The sequence below is a fragment of the Stomoxys calcitrans genome, chromosome 2, assembly GCF_963082655.1.
Source record: "Stomoxys calcitrans chromosome 2, idStoCalc2.1, whole genome shotgun sequence".
Classification (NCBI taxonomy): domain Eukaryota; kingdom Metazoa; phylum Arthropoda; class Insecta; order Diptera; family Muscidae; genus Stomoxys; species Stomoxys calcitrans.
Genome location: NC_081553.1, coordinates 216,980,558 through 217,004,202, shown reverse-complemented (window position 1 = coordinate 217,004,202; position 23,645 = coordinate 216,980,558). Strand labels below are relative to the sequence as shown.

The window sequence follows — 23,645 nt, the reverse complement described above, 5'->3', positions numbered from 1 at the left end:
GGAAAGTTTGGTCGATTTTTGTCGAATTTTATCGATTTTAAATCTAAAATTATCAAGTTTTTCTCGTTCAACAAAAGATTTGCTTTGAAAAAAACTCTCATTTAAGCATTCGATAAAAATCTATCATTCGAATATTTTTTTTAGTTTTCTCCAAACATTACAGAAATGCTACGATAAAAGCTATAATTTCATCATCCGATAAAATCTATTATTCGATAGTTATCGATTTTTTTAAATTTATCTATCTTCAATGATTGGTCGATTTTTGTTGAAGAAAATCTAATATTATCGACTTTTTATTCGAAAACAAAATAGAGCTGGCAAACTATCGCTAAGAGCAACATTCGATATTTTTTATAATAAATATCGATACAATCGTTAATATCCCATCACCTATATTTCAAACGAAATGAGACGTAAAAATCAGTAGTTCGATTTCATAAAAGAAATCTTTGCACAAGATTTTAACCCAATCGGAGGAAAATTGCGACCTCTATAGGCGCCATGATAACGGATACTTTCAGTGTCGGATTGCTTAATTCTTGTTCAATTTTGCAAAAAAAATATCTTTGCCGATAGTATCGATAGAGAAAAAATCAATCGATGTTCAGACACAAAATAATGCCATCGATAATTCGCCAGCTCTACAACAAAAGACATGCTTCGATAAAAACTAACGTTCCACCGTTCGAATTAGTTAAATTACAGCTATTTTTCCGTTATCCTTTATACGGAACTACTAGGTAGAGTATATGATTTATAATACATATATACGTCCATAGCTGGCGTCCCAACATAGACATCAAATACTTTAATTTTTCGGAAAACTTTCGATAAAAACTGATAACAAACTGACTCTATCACACACATTATGCACAAATAATAGCATTTTATCCATCTATTTCTTTAGTTATATGTAGAGCAAAACATGAGTTATAGAAATTAATTCATTCCTTTGGAAAACTATCGATATCAAGTGATAACATGCAGGCATCATAAAAAGAAGCAAAAAGTGTTGAATTTTGTCGAATTTGCTCGTAAACATCCACGAAATGTTTTTTTTCGATCTCCACTCATGTTATATGTATAATACTTTGACTCTGTTCTCGGCAGTAATCGCATGATTTCGATAACTATATAGCACACCTTTGCACTGCAAATCTATCCGATGCATAGAGCGAAAATAACACATTCATAGAACAAAACATAAGTTTGACTTTTATCGAATACTATCGAAAAATATTCATATCAACGAGCATATTGAATTACAGTTGAAAATTGTTTATCGGCTCTTATCGCATGATATCGTAATGTGTCTTATAAAATTTTGCACTTGACATATATCCAGTGCATATACTTGTGCTGGATAGTGGTAAAATAAATTAGATCCCATGAAGATCATCTACTTTAGATAACTCTCGATAACAACCGATAGTGAACACACACCTTATGTTGTACAATATAAAAAATTAAATTAATTTGTTGTAGACAAAACACAAATAATGAGACATTGGTACATATGCATGTCTTCTTTACATATATTATCGATTCCATAAAACACTCCAAAAATAGCACTACTAATAAAAAAGCTTGAAAAAAACTGGGTCTAATAATAATTGTGCCATGATTTATGTGGCCTTAAGAAAAATCAAAATGTAAAAAAACTAAAATTCAAATAAAAGCCTTGATGTAAAAACAAATCCTTTACTCGAAAACGGCATTAAGTAATACACAAAACAGAAAAAATTATCCAACCAAAAAAGGTCCTCGATATACTACAGACTACAAATATCCTTATGCTTATACTTAATGAACATCTAATTATTCTATGTCACTTTTTATTTTATTATTAAAAACTTACATTAAGTTAAGTTTTTGAATTACTTTATGTACACTTGTACTTAAGTATCACTTAGTACCATTTTCTTGATGTTCCGGTTATGGTAGATGGCATGATTAAAAGCAATTGGAAATTGGCATGGAAGAGAGCATTATCCTCTTATGTTTTTTTGGTGAATAAAGCACATATTTGTTATTCGATAAATATCCTTAAAGTATATTTTAGTCAGAGATTGAGAAAATGGTTCTACTTCTTTGGTTTTCAATCATTTTCGTTAGCGAATCTTAGGGTTGCCAAAACTTCTTAACACTATATAAATTATTATCTTACATTGAAAAAGTAGTCTTAGTCCTACTATATCTATATGTCTAAGTCTAATCTCCTAAACAGTCATCAATCTAAATTATGAAATTGTAATTATTATTTCAAAATTGGTAAAATTGCTCAGTATTTATATATATGAAATAAAATTAAAAAAAAAAAAACCTATATAAATTGTTAGAATTCATTCATGCTTTAATTTATACTAATGTAAATTATTGAAAATGAATAATATCTAAACTTAAAATATATTCTTAAGTAATTTCGAGAGTCTAAATCGAGCAAGTATAAAAAAGATTTGTGTGTATGGTTATATACATAAGTGACTAAGGAGAATATACAACGTTTATAAAAAAGGGTGGAAAAAAATATAATTAAAAAATATAATAAGTTCTCTGAAAAAAGTTGCTATTGATATTTATCAATATATCCATGACGATAAGAACCAATAAGACGTATTTTTCAATATATAGTGCTAAAGTAAAACAGTGTTAGCATCCCAAACACTTTATCGTCGTTATTCTGACAATATTCGTTTCGATAAATTTTGTTATCGAGAAATATAGTTATCGAAAGTTATAATTATCGAAATTTATAGTTGTCGAAAATTATAGTTATCGAAAATTATAGTTGTCGAGCATTGTAGTTATCGATAATTATTGCTATCGAAGATTATAGTTATCGAAAATTATAGTTATACAAAATTTTAGTAATCGAAAATGCTTGTTATGGAAATTTATAGTTGTCGAAAATTATAGTTATAAAAAATTACAGTTTTTGAAACGTATAGTTATCAAAAATTATAGTTATTGAAAATTATAGTTATCGAAATTATAGTTATCGAAAATTATAATTATCGAAAATTAGTTATCAAAAATTATAGTTATGGAAAATTATATTTATCCAAAGTTGTATTTATCCAAAGTTATAGTTATCGAAAATTATAATTATCGAAAATTATAATTATCGAGAATTATAGTTACTTTTTTGTCATTAAAATTCTCTGTAAAAATTTACTATGGATATTTATCAATATGTACATGACGATAACAACCAATAACACGTATTTTTCAATATAAAGTGCTAAAGTAAAAGTGTTAGCATCCCAAACACTTTATCATCGTTAGTCTGACAATATTCGTTTCGATAATTTTTTTATCGAAAATTATATTTATCGAAATTTATAATTATCGAAAATTATTGTTATCGAAAATTATAGTTATCGAAAATCATAGTTATCCAAACTTATAGGTATCAAAAATTATAGTTATCAAAAATTATAGTTATCGAAACTTATAGTTATTGAAAATTATAGTTATCCAAAGTTATAGTTATCGAAAACTTTATTTACTGAAAATATTAGTGATCAAAACTTATAGATATCGAAAATTATAGTTATCGAAAATACTAGTTTTCCACAAAGTTATAGTTATCGAAAATTAAAGCTATCGAATATTATAGTTGTCGAAAACTTTAGTTATCGTTAACATGCGATAGCAACCGATAACAAATATTTTGCAATCTGTAGTATTGAAAATTTATCGAACATTTATCTTATCGATAACATGCTGATAACAAGTACTTTCCAATGTGTGGTATAAAAATAAATTAGTGCCAGAAGACAAAAATAATGTCTGTACATTTTTTTATAGAAAACTATAGTTTTCGATAATATACGATAACAGCCGATAACACCTACTTCACAATATAATTACTAAATAAGTCAGACCCAAAGATACACTGCAAAGCGTTCAATATCAAGCGATTACAACATTATTTGCAATTTACGATGTTAAAATAAATTAAATCCATCATCACAAAAACTTTTTCGTCGTAATGCTGCAAAATTATGTTCGATACCATGTGTTATCAAAAACTATGGTTATCGATATATTTCGATAATACACAATAGCAGGTACATTGTCCTGCATTGTAATTGAAAGGATTTCCATTCAAATTCTACACTGAATAGTTATCGATATCATGTCATAACATCCCATTATATGTTCCATGCACAGTAAAGCGCCACACACGCATTTCGTCAGGATTTTTCTGAATTATTGCAAGACCGAATAAATGTAACGCAAGACATGTGAAAATTCTTTTCGATTCATTTTTTTTATGAGAATTGCAGTTATCGGCACATAGATTTCCAATGAAAAGTTGTAAAAGATTAATATCGATATCTTGTGCGGCATCCGATAACACGTGTTTTGTCTTGTAAAGTACCACTAAAAAACACTTCAACATCTTGATCTTGACAAAATTTTGAAAAATTTTGCGATATCATCCGATAACATATATTTTGCAATTTATAGCATACAAATAAATCAGAACCAAAGATTTGTAGTGTCAACAAACTGGATATCCATTAATATCATGCAAGAGCAGACGACAACACAAACTTTGCTATAAATATTATCGATAACTGTAGTTATCGATATCATGCGATAACAGTCGATAACACGTATTTTGCACTTTATATTACAAAAAACCAGGAATATATGTTTCACTTGTATAGGTCATATCCAACTACTCCGTAATGTATCGATAACACTCGGTAACCCAAGCTAAATGTAGATGCGATTAAAACCTCTGGGCAGGCATGGATACTTAATGAATGTAGCTACCAGATAATAGTTACATTTAAATGATTTATCGGAGAGTACTCACATTATATTCTTTATTCTCCTTAGCTCACTTATTCAATTAATGTTCAAGGTAATCGAACATTTCACAAATTCGATCATAGTCATTATTTACTCATTAAGCATTTATACTTTATATTAAGTTGTTGTAAATTGTCCTTTCGTAATTGTCCAAATAACGATGTACATACCTATGTAAGTATATATGTACGCAAACGATATTCAACTATTGTAATATTGAATGTGTTCCCTTGTAAATACTTTATTTCACATGCGAAATACTACATAGTTAATAAAGGAATATATATTGTAAATTTTTCCAAGTATTTCCAATCGAGAAACTAAAGGAGAATATAAGTAAGTATATTGCAAAATGCAGCAAATTATGAAAAAGCAAGTTCTTTTTCCGATATCTCTTTGAAGGCAAACAAAGGATAATGGATAAGAACTGCTTTGATAATGGAGCTACATCAAGTTATGAACCGATTTGGGGCCATACTTGGTTGGGTTGTTGGACACCAAAGCGAAAGTCGTTGTGCAAAATTTCAGTAAATCGGATAATAATTGGCACAGTTGTTAGAATTCATAACTAAACTCTTCACTCAAAATTTCATCCACATGGGGTAATAATTGCGCCCTCTAGCGGCTTAAGAAGTCAAGATCCGAGATCGGTTTATACGGGAGCTATATCAGGTATTGAACCGATTTAGATCATACTTGATACAATTGTTAAAAGTCATAACCAAAACACTTCATGCAAAATTTCAGTCATATCGGATAATAACTGCGCCCTCTAGAGGCTTAAGAAGTATAAACGGGAGATCGGTTTATATGGGAGCTATATTAGGTTATGAACCGATTTAGATCATGCTTGCCACAGTTATTTGAAGTCATATCAAAACACTTTATGCAAAATTTCAGCCACATCGAGTAATAATTGCGCCCTCTAGCGGCTTAAGAAGTCCGAGATTGGTTTCTATGGGAGATATATCAGGTATTGAACCGATTTAGACCGTACTTGGCACAATAGTTGAAAGTCATAACAAAACACTTCATGCTAAATTTCAGTTAAATCGGGTAATAATTGCGCCCTCTAGAAGCCGAAGAAGTCAAGGTCCAAGATCGGCTTATATGGAAGGTATATCAGGTTTTCAACCGTTTGAACTATTGGCACAATTATTGGAAGTTAAAACAAAACATATCATGCTCAATTTCAGCCACAACGGGTAAGAATTGCGCCCTCTAGCGTCTTAAGAAGTCAAGGTCCGAGATCGGTTTATGGGGGAGCCATATCAGGTATTGAACCGATTTAGACCTTACTTGGCACAATTGTTGAAAGTCACAACAAAACACTTCATGCAAAATTTCAGTCTGATCGGGTAATAATTGCTTCCTCTAGAAGTTGAAGATGTCAAGGTCCACGATCGGCTTATATGGGAGGTATATCAGGTTTATCGCCGATTTAAACCATACTTGACACAGTTGTTGGAAGATAAAACAAAATGCAAAATTACAGCCAAATCGGATAAGAATACCGCCCTCTAGAAGAGGAATGTGTTACAAACGGAATGGCGAAATTAGTATACCCCTCATCCTATGATGGAGGGTATAAAAATGGCATTACAGTTGGGGCGAGCTTCCCGTCGCCCCAACTAGCCGCAGTATTCAGCATACCTATGACCCACAAGCCTTAAGTCTCAAATCGGACTCAATTTTTGTCGATAGTGATACCACCGTAGTAGCTTCCAATCCTTGCACCAAAAACAAGTAGACCGGGTCCTTAAAGACTGGATAAGCCAATCCCATGGGAACCGGTTGTACACACCGAATTAACCCGATGGAATACTTCATCGGCAAGGACTGCCGCTTTAGTGTACGTGTTCGTTCTTTTTTTTCGTCATGGGAGAGGCACATTCCGGAGTGCTTTCTCCGAACGCTTCTGGTCCGTGCCGGGATAGAAAAGAACCCCGGATCCTGGTTCTGTTCGGTTTGCCAGAACCGACTCCACGTTTTGCACGATGAATGAGGAAGCCCACACTAGGATTACGCGGAGGTGTAGCAACTCGCCACCAACTTCCCATAATTCCGAGACATCATTAACGCATCAGCCGCTCGCTTTATACCAGCCGGTCGAATATCCCAAGTGCGGTCCAATTTCCCGGCGCAGGCACTGGTACTCGCAGAATTGCAATTTTGCAGAATGCAATTTTCACCGCAACTCTTAAAAACAAAGCTCAATGCTCTCAGTTTGCTTTAGCCTTTAAAGTAATTCAGCCATGTGTTGTTGCTGTTGTAGCAGTGTGTTATACACTCAGGCGGCAGCTCTTGCCGATGAAGAACTCCATTGTGTCAATCCGGTACGTACAACCGGCTCCCATAGGTTGTAGCGTATTATTGTGAATTACCCATTTCACATAAGTATTCTGTGCTTACTGGGTATCGACATATTATTGTGAATGTCAACATCGAAGAAACAGCTGATTTACACCTAAGAAAAAAATTCGAAAAAAATAGTAGCAAAATATAACTAAAAGAAAACCAAACCCAAATATAAAATTAACAATTTTTTCCTTTCAATAAAAACCCCTGGTTATGGCTAGCGAATGGTGAGTTCATGGTTCAATGTTATATTTCCCTTATAAAGATTTCTTACATTTGCATAATTTGTAGGGTGTGTATGCCGCGTCTCTACGATGTGACCAAGAATTATTTTCCAAGTTTTCAAACATTCGATCATCCTTTAAAATTGTCCACTGTGGTTGACAGTAAAGGCACCCGAGCTCCAAGTTTGGGTAGCAATGCAAGCAGCAGGTCATCCAGCATGTCTGTATTGGTGGAACCATTGACTCAGTCCTTCGATGGAACGGATCCTCTGTCACAGTTTGCCAAGCAAGAACAAGATGCCATAGATCCATTGACTTCCATGGCCTCGGAATATGTAAGACATCTAAATGTTACTTAAGTCAGCATTGTTTCCCAAATTTATCCTTAAACACAGGAATCTTTCAAAAAAGTCAAATCAAAAATACGTGACAAGGAGTCAGTGGATATTGTCGATGAAACTCTGAATTGGAATTCACGAAGATTGACCATTTTAAATAGATTCACTACCTCCGAAAAGTTATCAATATCCACAAGTTTCCTGACAGCACCAGCACAATCCCATTTAGGAACAGATACCAGTAGGTTATGGAGACTTTACAATTTGCATAAACGGCCCTTTAATGTTTATGTTTGGTTTTTTCAGTCAAAGTCCAAACTGTGGTTTCAGATAAAGTCAAATTTCGCCTAGAGCAGTTGGATGACTTTGAGGATGGCTCTGTGCGTCACATGATGGATTTAACACAACAGGAATATATACAACGTATTGAACAATTGAATCAGGAATTAGTTCAATCCTGGCATAATGATCAACGTGTTAAAGCGTTGAAAATAGCCATACAGTGTTCGAAAATATTGGCTGATACTTCGGTGCTTTCATTCTATCCCAGTCAGTTTGTTCTTGTTACTGATATTTTAGATATTTTTGGTAAATTAGTCTATGACAGACTAAAACAGAAATCCACATCAGGACCAGAGTAAGTTGTCTGTCTAGTGTATTCATTATTTTGGATTAATATTTATAATTGTCCTGCAGATCCATGCGGCAGGCTAATATGGATAGTGCCCGTGATACCTGTCAAAATTGGTTTTTCAAAATTGCCTCTATAAGGGAATTGTTGCCCAGACTCTATGTGGAAATGGCCATACTTAAATGTTATGAGTTCTTGAATGAAAAGTAAGAAAACATTTGCCAAGAAGCTTAAGTGGTATATACTAGTAGTCAAGGACATGCTAAAGTCCTTTAGTTTAAAAAAAATCATGGAACATGTTTAACTTTTGTTGTGTTTTTTTTTTCTCTCACAGCTATGAAAATGCCCTGGTCCGTTTAACGAAGGCTATACGTGGCGTAGGAGACCCTTTAGTAGCTGTGTATGCACGTTGCTATCTGATTAGGACTGGAGTGAGTGTATTGGCTCCAAACAAAACCTACATATACCAAAATTTTAAGGATTTTGTGACTATTTATCAAACGGTGAGTATTTCTTTACAAGTTAATAAACATGATGACGACCATTAAAACTCATGAGGGCAACAAAAGTCAAATCTCATAGATGTAAATTTTTGACTAAGAATCATTGAACTTTTGTTTTTACTGTTATTTATGGCACTTAACGTAACCCCAATATTAAAACCCTCCCGAATCATGTTAGAAGATATTTCGGAATATTTCAACAGGAAGTGCGTAACGTTCATAAAAAAGCTTTAACCACTGTAACTACACTGTATCAGTTTATTATAGTTCACCGTAGACTCCCTGCTTCCATTGTAAAAATGAAGCTGAGACTATTCTAAATACGGCTATGGGACTTAAGGACATGGGAAAGTGGGTAGAGGACAGGAGCAGGTCATACTATCGTGGAATAATCGAGGCGACGATTGGAAGAGGTTTTGGATTGCATACCTGAAACGACAATTAACCAAGCGGCATATCAAACAGGTCTGAACAACGTTCATGCGGACGCGGTAGCACATTCAGTGAATAGCTACCGCGTGAATATTGTCCTAAGAGAACGATCACCACCCATCGCACCGGAGGAAATTGACCAACCCTGGCAAAATTTAATAGTTCTGGCTCAATTACCATCCAACAGATGCAGACGCCTCAACACCTATAGAGCAAGGATGGGATGGACCGAGGTGAGGGATGTGTGTACCGATTGTGATCAAGGATCACACGAAGCGCGTAATCTGTTTAAATGCTCAGCCATACCCAGATTCCTCTTGATACACTCCATCTCAGACGCAGAGTTCCTGCATCTGGATATTCAACAAAGGCAAAAAGTCGAAAGATAGAACACAACACACTTCCCCAACAACAATATGGGATTGATGTGAGCACCACACAGGCTGGAATTGTGATGTCCGATCTGTGTGGTGTTCATTGCTATTACGAGAAGCATAGCTGCGAACGTCCATAGGTTGGGGATAGTGGAATGATCCATACGGAGTAGCTAAAACGACAGTCGCGGATAATCAGGGGCATTGAGTGAAGAGTCTCAGTGAGAGGTCGGGCAGCACTGGTTCTTGTACAAATACTGAGTGCCTATGATTCTCGATATGACAAGGCGAGTTATTGGAGCCACCTCTACATGAGAATGCTTGATTGATCATTTACGCTATCCCCGTAGAAATCATCCACCCTACCAAGAAGCTCACAGGGGAAAGCTCACTGATTCCGTAGCACGATTGACGCTTCTTAGCGATTCATTTCGAATCAGCTCGTCGCCATACCTACTTCCGGCCACCCTTTGATAGTCCGAGACTTAACTGAACCTAACAGCCTTCCCCCTGGGTCGAAAAATCTCCTTACATCTTCATCACCGCCTGACTGTTCACGTATACCGTGTCACATATTTCGCATCGCCTCCCATTTCACCTGAAGAAATTTACCTCCCCCCCGGCAAACCAGAGTAGTTCTAGCTAAATTACGACCTGGCGAATACAGCCGTCTCACCTTCTACAGAGCAAGGATTAATACCGACGTGCAGGAGGTATCCCTTTGACCTGGGACCATACGACACACGTCACCGTTTTAACTGCCAAGCCAGACCAACTTGTCTCAGACCCAGATCGCACTGAACGCACCCCACCTTAGGTTAGGTTAGATTTAAGTAGCAGTCTGCCATCAGACTCACTTAGACGTTTTCGTCCACTGTGATACCACAGGAATAGAAGAAGGAAGATGCCTTCTAGTTCCTACCGTTGAACCATCCAGATCGCTTTAAAAAGCTCCATAACTCCTCTAAATCAGACAGATTCTCAAAGAAATGAGAACCTAAAGTGGAACTCCTTCTGTCTGCTAGTGCGCAACACACACACACACAGAAGGTGTTCTATAGTCTCTTCTTCTTCGATGTCCTCACAGCTTCTGCAAAAGTCGTTGCCGATTAGACAACGTGTTTTCCGTTTAGACAGTGACCTGTCATGACGGCCACAATGACTGAGACGCCTGTTCTAGCCAATGAAAGCAAAACAGCAGTCCTCTTCAAGTGTAGATTAGGCCACATAGTTTTGAAATGCTAACGCTTTGCTGTTAACTTTTTATACAAATGCAAATTTTGCCCATGAACATTCCACTAAGGAACAGGGGCAAACTTCTCACATATCAATGAGTGCAGCCCAATTCAAGTTTAAGCTCAATGATAAAGGACCTTCTTTTTATAGCCGAGTCCGAACGGCGTGCCGCAGGGCAACACCTCTTTGGAGAGAAGTTTTACATGTCATAGTACCTCACAAATGTTGCATTAGGAGGGGGAAACCATCGTTGAAAATTTTTCTGATGGTCTCGCCAGGATTCGAACCCAGGCGTTCAGCGTCATAGGCGGACATGCTAACCTCTGCGCTACGGTGGCCTCCTAACTTTTTATACACTACAGGGTATTATATGGAACAGGGTATTATAACTTAGTGCATTTGTTTGTAACACCCAGAAGGAATAGAGATAGACCCATTGATAAGCATACCGGTAGCTATGTCGGTCTGTCCGTCGGTCCATGTTAATTTGTGTACAAAGTACAGGGGTCGAATTACCGCATACGTGAAGGTATGCCATAACCCTCTTCCTCTCAAAAGGCCTCAGAATCCTATTGATAACTAGAAGCCACAAAAGTGGAGACAACACCCATCCTTGTGGAGTTCCTCTAGTCATTAGAACTGGCAGTGAGGTTAGGTTAGCTTTTAATGAGAGTTTGACATCTGACTTACTCCCAGCTTTCCTGGTATACTTCAGAACATGATTAAGGATCTTGGCTATTTTAATTTCCCATAACTATCAAGGATCATAGTTTTTTACCATTTTATCATAACTTTTTATACCAATCGAATTTTAAGCCTTTCTAATTTTTCATTTTTTTCTAGACATTCAGCGGTGCAATACGTTCGGAATTAAATCGACAGAGAGTAGATATGATAGTTTATCTTTCCCTATACGGGCCAGCTTTGAACTTTATTCTGGAAGCTTTGGTACACAAAAACAATCTCTATAATGAAGAAATTCTAAAAGATGTACAAAATGTAAAGAACAAGTAAGAACACCCTAAAATGTCATCCTTTAAATTAGCTCCTTTATTAAATCTCTCTCTTCTTTTCAGCGGCACCATATTAATGGCCATTCTGCATGCCTTTCAACCCGAATTCATTGCAGCCCATGCCTTTGAATTTGTAAATGTATTGTCTTTGTCAAACACCGAAGGAATTTCGAAATCGCAACTTTTCAAAGCGTTGGGTTCTAGTATGAGTACCAGCTCCTCGCTATGCGAATCGAAGCAGGCCTTTCTGCAAGAGGTTTTCAAAACGATCAATACATTCACAGATCCAAGGGAATACATAATGAGTGTGGAATCATGGGCCCAGTTTATAGCTACCAATATGTCGGTTAGTATATGCATTCAAGGAAAACAAAAAAAAAAACTTTTTAACATTTCTTTTTTAAAAATTGAGTTTAAAATCATCAAAAACTCGAGCTTTTTTTATATATTGGGTTGCCCAAAAAGTAATTGCTGTTACTTTTAGCTTGCTTTAGAAAAAACGTGTAAAAAAAACTATATTTGATTAAAGTTCATTCTAAGTCTTATTAAAAATGCATTTACTTTCTTTTAAAAAATCCGCAATTACTTTTTGGGCAACCCAATATAATCAAATGAAACAAAACCAATTATTTAAATATTCTTCTTCTGTTAGATAAACGAAGTCAATAGATTTTTGGGTGAAATACATTCACGTGTATCCACATCGAAGACAGTTTGCGAAAAACATCATCAACAATTGAGAAATATATTGGACAAGATAGTGCAACATCAAAAGGATATCGAACAGCTGCTAGTTCAGGTAAATTGGTACTTCTTGCATAATTTTGAAGAAAATATAAATTTGAGTAATTTTTTAGGAATATTTCCTGGTCTACCTGGATTTATTCCAAAAGGAATCGCTAAAAGTTGAAGCTTGTAAATATATACTCGATATCTATAAACGCAATGGAAATGATCACACCAATGATCCAGTTGTCATTAATGCCCTGATGTACATTGGCAAGATACTGAATGATTATGTAAAGTAAGTAAATGATCAGATTCAAAACACTTTTGTTGGAATTCAGAGGTATCTTTGGCATAACTTATAAAGTTTTTGCCAACAACACTCCATTTGCGACCTGCGGAAAAATTCTTAATGAAAACGTATAAGACTTTTTATGGCCGAGTTAGAACAGCATGGCACTGGGCAAAAAAAAAAAAACAAAACCTCAATCCCATGGTAGCCGGATTGATCCGATGGAGTTCTTCATCGGCAAGGGCTGCCGCCTCAGTGTATAATACATTGCTACATCAACAACAATTGGGCAAAACCTCGTTGTGGAGGATTTTTACATGACCGATAACCTCACAAATGGCGCCGGTATGTTGACTGAAATGCAGTGGGAATCGCAACTGCTCACTTTAGTACAGGAGCTTTACATGACCGAAAACCTCACAATTTGTGCCAAAGCCGGTATGTGACTCGAATGCAATGGATTCGAACTTCCCACCTTAGTACTCTAGTGCATATCTTTGACCAAAAGTAACTTTGGGCCCATCCTCCCTTTTCCCGGGTTCGAAAGCATTTTGACATCAATACCGGTTTTTTGTGTTGAAATCGTAACTGATTGACCCGATGGCAGCCGGTTCTATGTATCTGATTGACCCATTTTGTTCTTTTTGTCTTGGAGAAAGCACATCCAGGAGTGTCTGATACGTTCGTGCCCTGATTGCGAAGAAAACCCGAACCTGGTTCTATTATGTTTGTCGAGACTATATTCATCCTTGGTTCGGAAGCGATTTAACCTCAACTTACCGGTTTTATGTTTTCAAATCATCAATTCCAATTATATTCGAGAATTTCCATACGGTTTTTCTATAGCCACAAGGTTAAGTACAACGAATCCCATCATGTTCGCCTGCCATCCCATAGCAGACGGTTCTATGTATTCGATTGACCCGATGGAATCCTCTGTAAAACCATTTCGTTCTTTTTGTCTTGGAGAAAGCACATCCAGGAGTGTCTGCTACGTCCGTGCCAGGATTGCGAAGAACACATGAACCTGGTTCTATTATGTTTAACGAGATCTTATCCGTGTATGTTACCGATGCATGGTGTGGAAGCATTAGCTTGTCACTTGTGACCCCTGCTACTTCTGCCGTGTGGCAATATATAGCAGTACCTCACCCAGAATAGTGCCACGCTAGTGACGGGAAATGCATAGGTCTTGCAAATTAAAAACAAGAGTTCGGAGAATAAAATAGTCGATGCGATACAGGAGACAAAGCTGACTATCACCTGCATTTGTTGTTGTTGTTGTAGCAGTGTGTTGTATCGGGTCAATCCGGTACGTACAACCGGCTGCCATGGGATTGACCTGCATTTGCACTGCAATATGCTACACAAAATGCAGGTTGGGGACTGGCATACACGGTATACAGCATGCCATGTAATGCCCATGAACATTCCATGAAGGAACAGGGGCAAACTTATCACATATCAATGAGTGCAGTCCAATTCAATGATAAGGGGCCTCCTTTTTATAGTCCAGTCCTAAAGGCGTGCCGCAGTGCGACCCTCTTTGGAGAGAAGTTTAACATGACATAGTACCTCACAAATGTTGCCAGCATTAGGAGGGAAAACTACCGCTGAAAATTTTTTCTGATGGTCTCGCCAGGATTCGAACCCAGGCGTTCAGCGTCAAAGGCGGACATGCTAACCTCTGCGCTATGGTGGCCTCCATGCGTTCCATTCCATGTAGTATAAGCCTACCTACTGCCCGGCCTTGAGGTATCTGACTTACTAGGTATAGGTTTATGTCCATACCGCCTATTGGTAGCTGGGCCTAAGCTTGACATTAGTGACTTACTGTCCGACAGTAGTCGCTACAGTGCGCATTGCGAGCTAAGGCTTTTTCTCCTTTTTGGCAGAGCAAATTGCTAGCTCCACGTTTTGAACGGTGAATGAGGATGCTGCCACTAGAATTCTGCTTGACTGCAGAAGTTCGCCAGAGATCTCTTTTGTGTCAACTGATCCCATGCCCATCAACTGATCCCATTGCCAATGAATGATTTCATGGGATCAATCCGGTACGTACAACCGGCTGCCCTGGGATTCCTGATCCTTTAGTAAATTACCCTGGCAACCCATTTCTTTGGCATCAGGCCAAATCCTCATAATTCTCTCCATTAACAGAACTTCATGCCCCAACGAAAATAGGAGAAACTTACGTGACTGTAACTTTAGTGCAGTAAGTAATAAATTGTGGCCTACTCTAAAATCACACTCAAACCCCTCGATAATAGGATTTAAATCCCAAGAATTCGACAGATTACCCAACAATCATTTTTTAACTAACCTGACCATGCGTGGTCTCAGAGCCTATAATTAACCATCACAATTTCCACGGACAGCGCCTGATTCAGGATAGCTATGGGCACCACACAGGTTGGAACTTTGAGCTCCGATCTGGTTGGTGGTTGTTGTAGCGACATTTTCATGTGTGCGTGGCGATCCTCGTCAAGCTCCGGTGTGAGCAAGCTCGTTTCGGTCCTAAGGACCGACCGCCACGGGAACAAGTTGGCCATTGGTTATTTAAAGGCGCCAATAACTCGCCTTGCCATATCGAGCATCATAGGCACTCAGTATTGGTGCAAGAGCCGGTGCTGCCCGGCCTCTCACATAGACTCTCCGCTCGATACCGCCGATTGTCCGCGACTGTCGTTGCAACAATTCCCTATGACGCATTCCACTATTCGCATCATGTTGACGGTAACTCGCAGCTAGGCTTCTCGTGACAGCAATGAACACCACACAGATCGGACCTCAAAGTTGCAGCCAGTGTGGTGCTTACAACTATTCCGTGCCGGGATTTGTTTGGTGTTCATCGTTAGCATGGAAAGCACAGCTGAGAGCTACGAGGCAGGTCCACAGGTTGCGGAAAATGGAATGTTCCGTAGATAAATGGTGTAGATGCAATTGCAGTCGCAGACAATCAGCGATATCAGGTGGAAAGACTCAGTGAGAGGCCAGACGGCCCCGGCTATTGCCTAAATACTGAATGCCTGTCATACTAAACGTGTTATGGCAAATTATTAACGCCTTTAAATAACCCATGGCCACGTTCCTGCAGCGACGGTCCGATGGGCCGGAACGACCTTTCTCGCCCATGGCGCTTGACAACGATCACAAATAGAAACAAACGAGAAATTTGAGCAACAGAAGAATTGTGAATAAATCTGAATTTCTGGTCTATTGTGAATGAAGAAACAATATGTTTTAGCTACAATTGAATTCTGGTAAAATAAGTAAAAGAAAACGTCACATTTCTATTCGTTGCAACTCAGCCATTTTTTGCTGAGAACGACGAGTCATCTACTCTCTTCTACTGTCTATGCCCCCAGAGGCCTTTCTTCGCTTAATGAAAGGTTTATTGGTAAATTTGCATAAAACAAAGCCTGCAATTTAGCTTTCCCATATAACGGTAAGGCCGTACCATATAACGGTAATACCGTGCGGTAAGGCGGCAAACCCGTGTTATGTGACGGTAAAGCCGTGCAGTAAAAAGATAAAACCGTGCAATATAATGATAAAACCGTGTCATGCGACGGTGAAACCGTGCCACACATTAAGATATTCACAAACGCCAACAATATGTATTAGTGAGGGAGAATAACAGTGAAAGTAAAGTAAATGCACTGTCGATAATATCGATATTTTATTTTTTATCAGAATGTATTAGTGAGGGAGAATAACAGTAAAAAAGGTTTCTGGTATTCTCACCAGGATTGGAAGTTAGACTTGAGCTGGAAAAATATCGATTACACTATCGATAATATAGATATTTTATTTTTTGTCAGAATATCGATTGATGTTTCTCCTATCGGTGTACTATCGGCAAAATTCAATTTTTTGCAAAATTGAACTAAATTAAGCGATCCTACAATGAATTTATTCTTTAAGACACCTTGCGCCTATAGAGGGCGCCTTTTTTTATTCGGTTAGGGAAACATTGTGTACACTAATTCCTCTCATTACTTCCAACTGACTTCATTATATTTGGTTTTATTCGGTCTGTGCAATGATATTGCTTCCAATTGGTTTTGGATTGATGCCAGCGTGTTACATTTCTGTACTCCATCCAAAGGGGACCGCACGACACTTTCCACCTGTTTATCCGCCAGATCACTATGAACGAACATCATCCAAAATCTAAGTTTTTAAGTCTAGACATGTTACATAACCCAGCCAACGAATAATGGATGAAAGCGCAACACACTGTCATAATGACAACAACAACATTACATCAGCCTACTGTACAAAGTAGCGGTTAACAAATGTTCCCTTATCATTGAGCTCAAACTTAACTTGACCAGCACTCGTTGATATAAAAGTCTTTTTGCGAAGCAAGCTGCCTTGGTAAGAAAATGTAAAGGGTATGCCATGAATACACATCTGGAAACCTTGCAACTTGCTTGAGATGCGACCATTGGTTCGATATAAAACGATTTGATGACCCTAAGACCTCCTTTATGTAAACATTTACTACAACCCCTTCTGTTTTCTTTTAGTGCCCTTACGGTGGAGGATGAAAAACGTCAAATATCTCAACTCATATGCCATTTTATACGGAAAGTCTATTTTGAAAATGACTTTGAAAAACAATTGAGCTTCTATGTGGAGGCAAGAGGTACATTTTCCAATCTAGACGCCGTCTACAACACACTGGTGCACTCGGTTAACAAACTGGCCATGGAAACATGTCAAATTGTCCAATACAAACATACGAGAAAAACTTTGGGATTTGTTAAGGCCTGTGTGGCCTTTTGCTTTATAACCATTCCCAGCATATCCTCGGTGCAACAACAGATGGACCTATATCTGCTAAGTGGACAGGTTGCCTTGGTGAATAACTGTTTGGGACAAGCTGATTCTTGCTTTGAGGAAGCTTTAAACTTGGTGCCAGAATTGAATAAAAGCCTTGAAATGGAGGGGAAGTCCAGAACAATGGACAATTATTTGGTATCGTTTCTCAATAATATGTTGGCCACATTGGTATTAGTTCCGGATAGTCCCGAACAAGGAGTTCTATATTTGTTGCGTTTGCTGTTGGATGTTATGCAGAATTATGAATTTGTTATGGATAGCCTGCCAGCGGTGGTCTACTTGAATGCCTTGGATATGTTGTATGTTCAAAGTTTAGATGCATTTCCCTATCACATTCCAGGAGGTAAATTAATAATCTCTTAATTATTGTTTTTAATATATCTTTTCTTATGTTTTTTTTTACTTTCTGTCTTAACAGTTGTTTCCAATGATGAATTATATGGCCATGATCCCAAGTTTTTGGGTGAAGTGAATAATTTATGCAGCTTTGTGGTGGAAGAAATCTTAAGACGTTTAAGCCAATTGGGCAGCGCCCAACAATATAAATTGCAAGCCACACTTTCCCTAGAACTATTGCTGCGCATAGTACGTTATGCTGATTTAGCCAAGGATCAAATATTTCTCTTGGCTGTGAACTTAGGTCTATTGGCCATGAAACATGAAGCTTACCTGGAACCCAAATATATTGTAGGTTATTTTAATTTTATACCCTCCACCATTTCGCCATTCCGTTTGTAACATATCAAAATATTGATCTGAGACCCGACAAAGTATATATACTCCTGATAGCCTTGACATTCTAAGTCGTTCTGGCTCTGTTCGTCCGTCTGTCCAAATTTTGCACGAATACTTCCAATTAGTGTGAGTCAGTTGGGATTGTAAATGGACTATATTGGTCCATTTGTTGACATAGCTGCCATATAAACCGTTCCCGGATCTTGATTTCTTGAGCCTCTAGAGAGCGCAATTCTTATCCGATTTTGCTGAAATTTTGCATGAAATATTTTGGTTTGACCATCAACAACTGTGCCAAGTATAAACCAAATCATTTCATAACCTGATAAAGCTCCCATATAAACCGATCTCGGTTCTTGATTTTTTTTGAGTCGCTAGAGGGCGTAATTATTATCCGATTTGGCTGAAGTTTTGCATGAAGTGTTTTGTTTCGGCCATCAACAACTGTACCAAGTATATTATAAATCGGTTCATAACCTGATGTAGCTCCCATATAATTCGATCTCGGATCTTGACTTCGAGACCCTCTAGAGGGCGCAAATAATATTTGGTTTGGCCGTCAATAACTGTGCCAAGTATGGTTCATTACCTGATATACATCTCATATAAATCGATCTCGGATCTTCACTAATTGAGCCGCTAGAGGGCGCAATTATAAACCGATTTGGCTAAAATTTGGCACGAAGTGGTATGTTTTAACTACCAACAACTATGCCAAGTATGGTCTAAATCGGCTCACAACCTGATATTGCTCCCATATAAACCTATCTCCCGATTATACTTCTTGAGCCTCTAGAGGGAGCAATTCTTGTCCGATTTAGTTGAAATTTTGCACAACGACTTCTTGTATGACCTTAAACACACGTGTTAAAAATGGTTTGATTCTGTCTAAAACCTGATATAGCTCACACATAAACAGATCTCCCGATTTTATTTCATGAGCCACTATAGGGCGCAATTCTTATCCGATTGAGGCGCAATTAGCAAACGATTTGGCTGAAATTTTGCATTAAGAGGTTTGTTTTGACATTCAACAACTATGCCAAGTATGGTCTACATCGGCATACAACCTGATATAGCGCCCATATAAAACGATCTCGGATCTTAACTTCTTCAGCCTCTAGAGGGCGCAATTATTATCAGATTTGGCTGAAATTTTGCATGAAGTGTTTTTGGTTTGACCATCAACATCTGTGCCAAGTATGGCCCAAATCGGCACACAACCTGATATAGCTCTTATGTAAACCGATCTCGGATCTTCACTTCTTGAGCCGCCAGAGGGCGCAATTATAAACCGATTTGGCTGAAATTTGGCATGAAGTGGTTGTGTGTTCGGCACACAACCTGGTATAGCTCCCATATAAACCTATCGCCTGATTATACTTCTTGAGCCTCTAGAGGGAACAATTCTTATCCGATTACGTTGAAATTTTTGCACAACGACTTCTTGCATGACCTTAACAAACGTGTTAAAAATCGGGTCTGATTCGGTCTAAAACCTGATATAGCTCACATATAAACTGATATCCCGATTTTACTTCTTGAGCCACTATAGGGCGCAATTCTTACCCGATTTGACTGAAATGGTGCACAATGAATTCCACTTTGATTTCCAGCCCCCAATAGGTTCATAACTTGGTATAGCGCAAATAGAATAGCAATTCTTATCCATTATCCGTTGTTTGCCTATAAAGAGGTATCGGCCAAGGAACTTGACAAATGCGATCCATGGTGGAGTGTATATAAGATTCGGCCCGGCCGAACTTAGCACACTTTTACCTATTTTTAATTTTTCACTTTCACTCTTTTTAGCCACGTATTCTAAGAACCTTGGAGGATTCCCATAAAATAATGCAGGACTCGAAATCACCACAAGCATCGTATATACAACAATTACTTGTACGCTTAAATTATAAATAGTTTTTTAATAGATCTGGAAGAACTTTTAATCATGGATCTGTTCTCTAAACAAAACAAAAAAATTATAAAACTTAAGCCAGTGTTGCAGTCAATGCTAACATTTCCATTTAATATGCTCTTCAATTAGGTAAAAAACATTGATTTCCAAAGGAAATTTTATATATAAAATTATTTATATGCAAAAGTTTGATCACAAATAAAGTATCCTTAATCATCTTTAAAATTGTATTTATAAAGTAACCGCTAAGAGACATATGGCTGAACCACAACCAGGCGTCTGAACGTCAAAATGATGACCCACCCCTCTTAGACAAAACGAATCAATACCTGAGAATGATCCTAGACGAGAACCTGATGCACCACATTCAGGCTAATAGATGTTGGTCACTTTTCGGTCGAACCATAGGCTCAAAACGGAAAATAGATCCCAAGATGGTGCAAACGGCACTATAAGTAGAGCCCATTTTATGAGAACCACGTAAAGCACGAGGGCAATGGAGACGACTTTAAATGTCACGTAAGGATAATGTATGAGGTAAGAAGCTAAGAGTCTAAGGACAATGGGGGAGCAGGTCGCACGATTGTGGTTTAATCCATGTCACTAAAGAAGAACGGAGACTGTATGTCGGGAAGTAATTTCTCATCCACTGACTGGACGTCACTTTTCCTAAGAAGGTGCACAGAGTTGGTTTTATCCCGTCGTTCCCAGAACCTTTTGTATACACTTATAGGACCGGGCCTATAAACTAAGACCATCACACAGACTAAAACTTTAAGCTCCGATCTGTGTGGTGTTCTGCGTTATCACGAGAAGCTTAGCTGGGAGCTAACGGGCGCGTCCTCAGGATGCGGATAGTGGAATGCTCCATACGGAGTAGCTGCAACTGCAGTCGCGGACATTCAGCGATATCGAGTGGAGAGTCTTAGTGAGAGGCCGGGTGGCACTATGATGCTCGATACAACAAGACGAGATATTGGGGCTTTTAGGTAACCAATGGCCACCATGTTCCCGCGGCGATCGGTCGTATAGACCGGAACGAACTTGCTCACCTATAAGAGCTTGACGGAGATTACCACTTCCACATGCAAATGTTACTACAACAGCAACATTGAAGGGGTCATGAGTCTTATGAATTTCTTAAAATAGAGAAGTTATTTTAGTTGTTGTTGTTGTAGCAGTGTGTTATACACTGAAGCGGCAGTCCGATTGATTGTAATTTTTTTAATAGTGTGTTGTGTCTTCATCCTTAATTATACCCACCACCGAAGGATGGGGGTATATTAATTTGGTCATTCCGTTTGCAACACATGGAAATATCCATTTCTGACCCTATCAAGTATTTATATTCTTGATCAGCGTAAAAATCTAAGACGATCCAGCCATATCCGTCCGTCTGTCTGTTGAAATCACGCTACAGTCTTTAAAAATAGAGATATTAAGCCGAAACTGTGTGGTGTTCATTGTTGTCACGAGAAGCTTAGCTGCGAGCTACCACAGGTTGCGGATAGTGTAATGCGGATAGTGGAATCACTATCCGGCACCTGTGTTAGCTCGCAGCTAAGCTTCTCGTGACACCAGTAAACACCACACAGATGGGACTCAATGTTCCAGCTTGTATGGTGCTCACAGATATCGCTTGCCGGCTAAAAGCCGGCCCAACCCCCAAAAGACACCCCCGAATAAGAAATTTTTGGACCATGATAATATGGGTTTCAAAGGAAAGGTATTTGGAAGTAGAACACGAATTTGTGTTCGCTTCTGGATAAAAATGCTTGAGCGTCCATCACACCTCCAAAACACCAACCAACATGGCAATATGGGGATGCGGCGGGCTCCCTAACTTTTTGGTCGGTGAATATCTGATCGTCTTTAATGAGAGTCGGAATAGCCGATGAGTTGCCCTTCACTCTTTTCACAAACGAGAGGTCCAATTTTAATTTAGGCGGTGCTTTTAAGGGAAGGCTCCGCTTCCGATATCAACAAATTATATAGCCTATTGCTCCGTGCATACCGTATTTATAATCTACTCTTGACTACCTTTCACTTGAGTCCCATATTGTCTGGATCGTCAAATATGCTTATTTGATAGGGTTTTGTGGTCAGGGCGACTATCTATGGTACTAGGACCAAATTTTTTAAGATCAAATTCGTACTTTACTCCCAAATACCTTTCATTTGAGTACCATGTTCACGATCGGCCCACATCTATTTTGGGTGTTGCTTTTGGGGTAAGGAGGAGGGTCCGATTCCTTTCCGATATCAAATAAATATATAACCTCCAACTCCTTTCACATCAACCAGTGAAAATTTCAATTTTCACATCTGTGAAAATTTCAAGAAAATCGCTTAAGCCGTTTTTGAGTCTATGCTGAACCAACAAATTTACAAACCCGCTCCCAAATCCTTGTCAATAAAATTTCACATTTAGAGTTCTTTTGTATACAGGGCGGCTCCCCCGACACTTGGGTCCAAAAATTCTTCTGTCATTCTCTACCCCAATACCTTTCCCAATTCGATGGCAATGGGTGCAAAAGAAATTTAGGAAGTATTTTACAATATTGCCTTTGATTAAAACCATTCGCTACATATTCGTTGGGTTTGAGAGTGTAATTCGTCATATTCTCTTTCTATGAATAGTCTTGAATGCTGTTGTTATACCCTCCACCATAGGATGGGTGTATACCCATTTCGTCATTCTGTTTGTGACACCTCGAAATATGCGTCTGAGAACCCATAATTAAAGTATTTATATTCTTGATCGTCATGTCATTTTAAGTTGATCTAGCCATGTCCGTCCGTCCATCCTTCTGTCTGTCGAGAGCACGCTAACTTTCGAAGGAGTAAAGCTAGACGCTTGAAATATTGCACAAATAATTTTTATTAGTGTAGGTCGGTTGGGATTGTAAATGGACCAAATCGGTCCATGTTTTGATATAGCTGCCATATAAACCGATTTTGGGACTTGCCTTCTTGAGCCTCTAGAGGGCGCAATTCTCGCCCGATTTGACTGAAATTTTGCACGTGGTATTTTGGTATCACTTCCAATAACTGTGTTCAGTATGATTCAAATCGATACATAATATGGTTTAGCTGTCATATGAACCAATCTTGGATCTTGACTTCTTGAGCCTCTAGAGGGCGCAATTCTCATTCGATTTGGCTGAAATTTTGCATGAGTTGT

At 38.0% G+C, this 23,645-nt stretch overlaps 1 protein-coding gene across 1 annotated transcript; it reads left to right on the top strand.

The window, feature by feature from the left end:
* Positions 1 to 7,314: 7,314 nt before the first annotated feature.
* Positions 7,315 to 20,642, top strand: LOC106089249 (VPS35 endosomal protein sorting factor-like). The gene is made up of 13 exons (XM_013255062.2): positions 7,315 to 7,415; positions 7,480 to 7,747; positions 7,808 to 7,991; positions 8,057 to 8,387; positions 8,447 to 8,587; positions 8,716 to 8,884; positions 11,770 to 11,936; positions 12,003 to 12,285; positions 12,592 to 12,738; positions 12,797 to 12,963; positions 17,493 to 18,151; positions 18,227 to 18,495; positions 20,356 to 20,642. Exons 1-13 carry the CDS (start codon positions 7,402 to 7,404, stop codon positions 20,461 to 20,463), a joined length of 2,907 nt encoding a protein of 968 aa, XP_013110516.2. The 5' UTR covers positions 7,315 to 7,401; the 3' UTR covers positions 20,464 to 20,642.
* Positions 20,643 to 23,645: the final 3,003 nt, after the last annotated feature.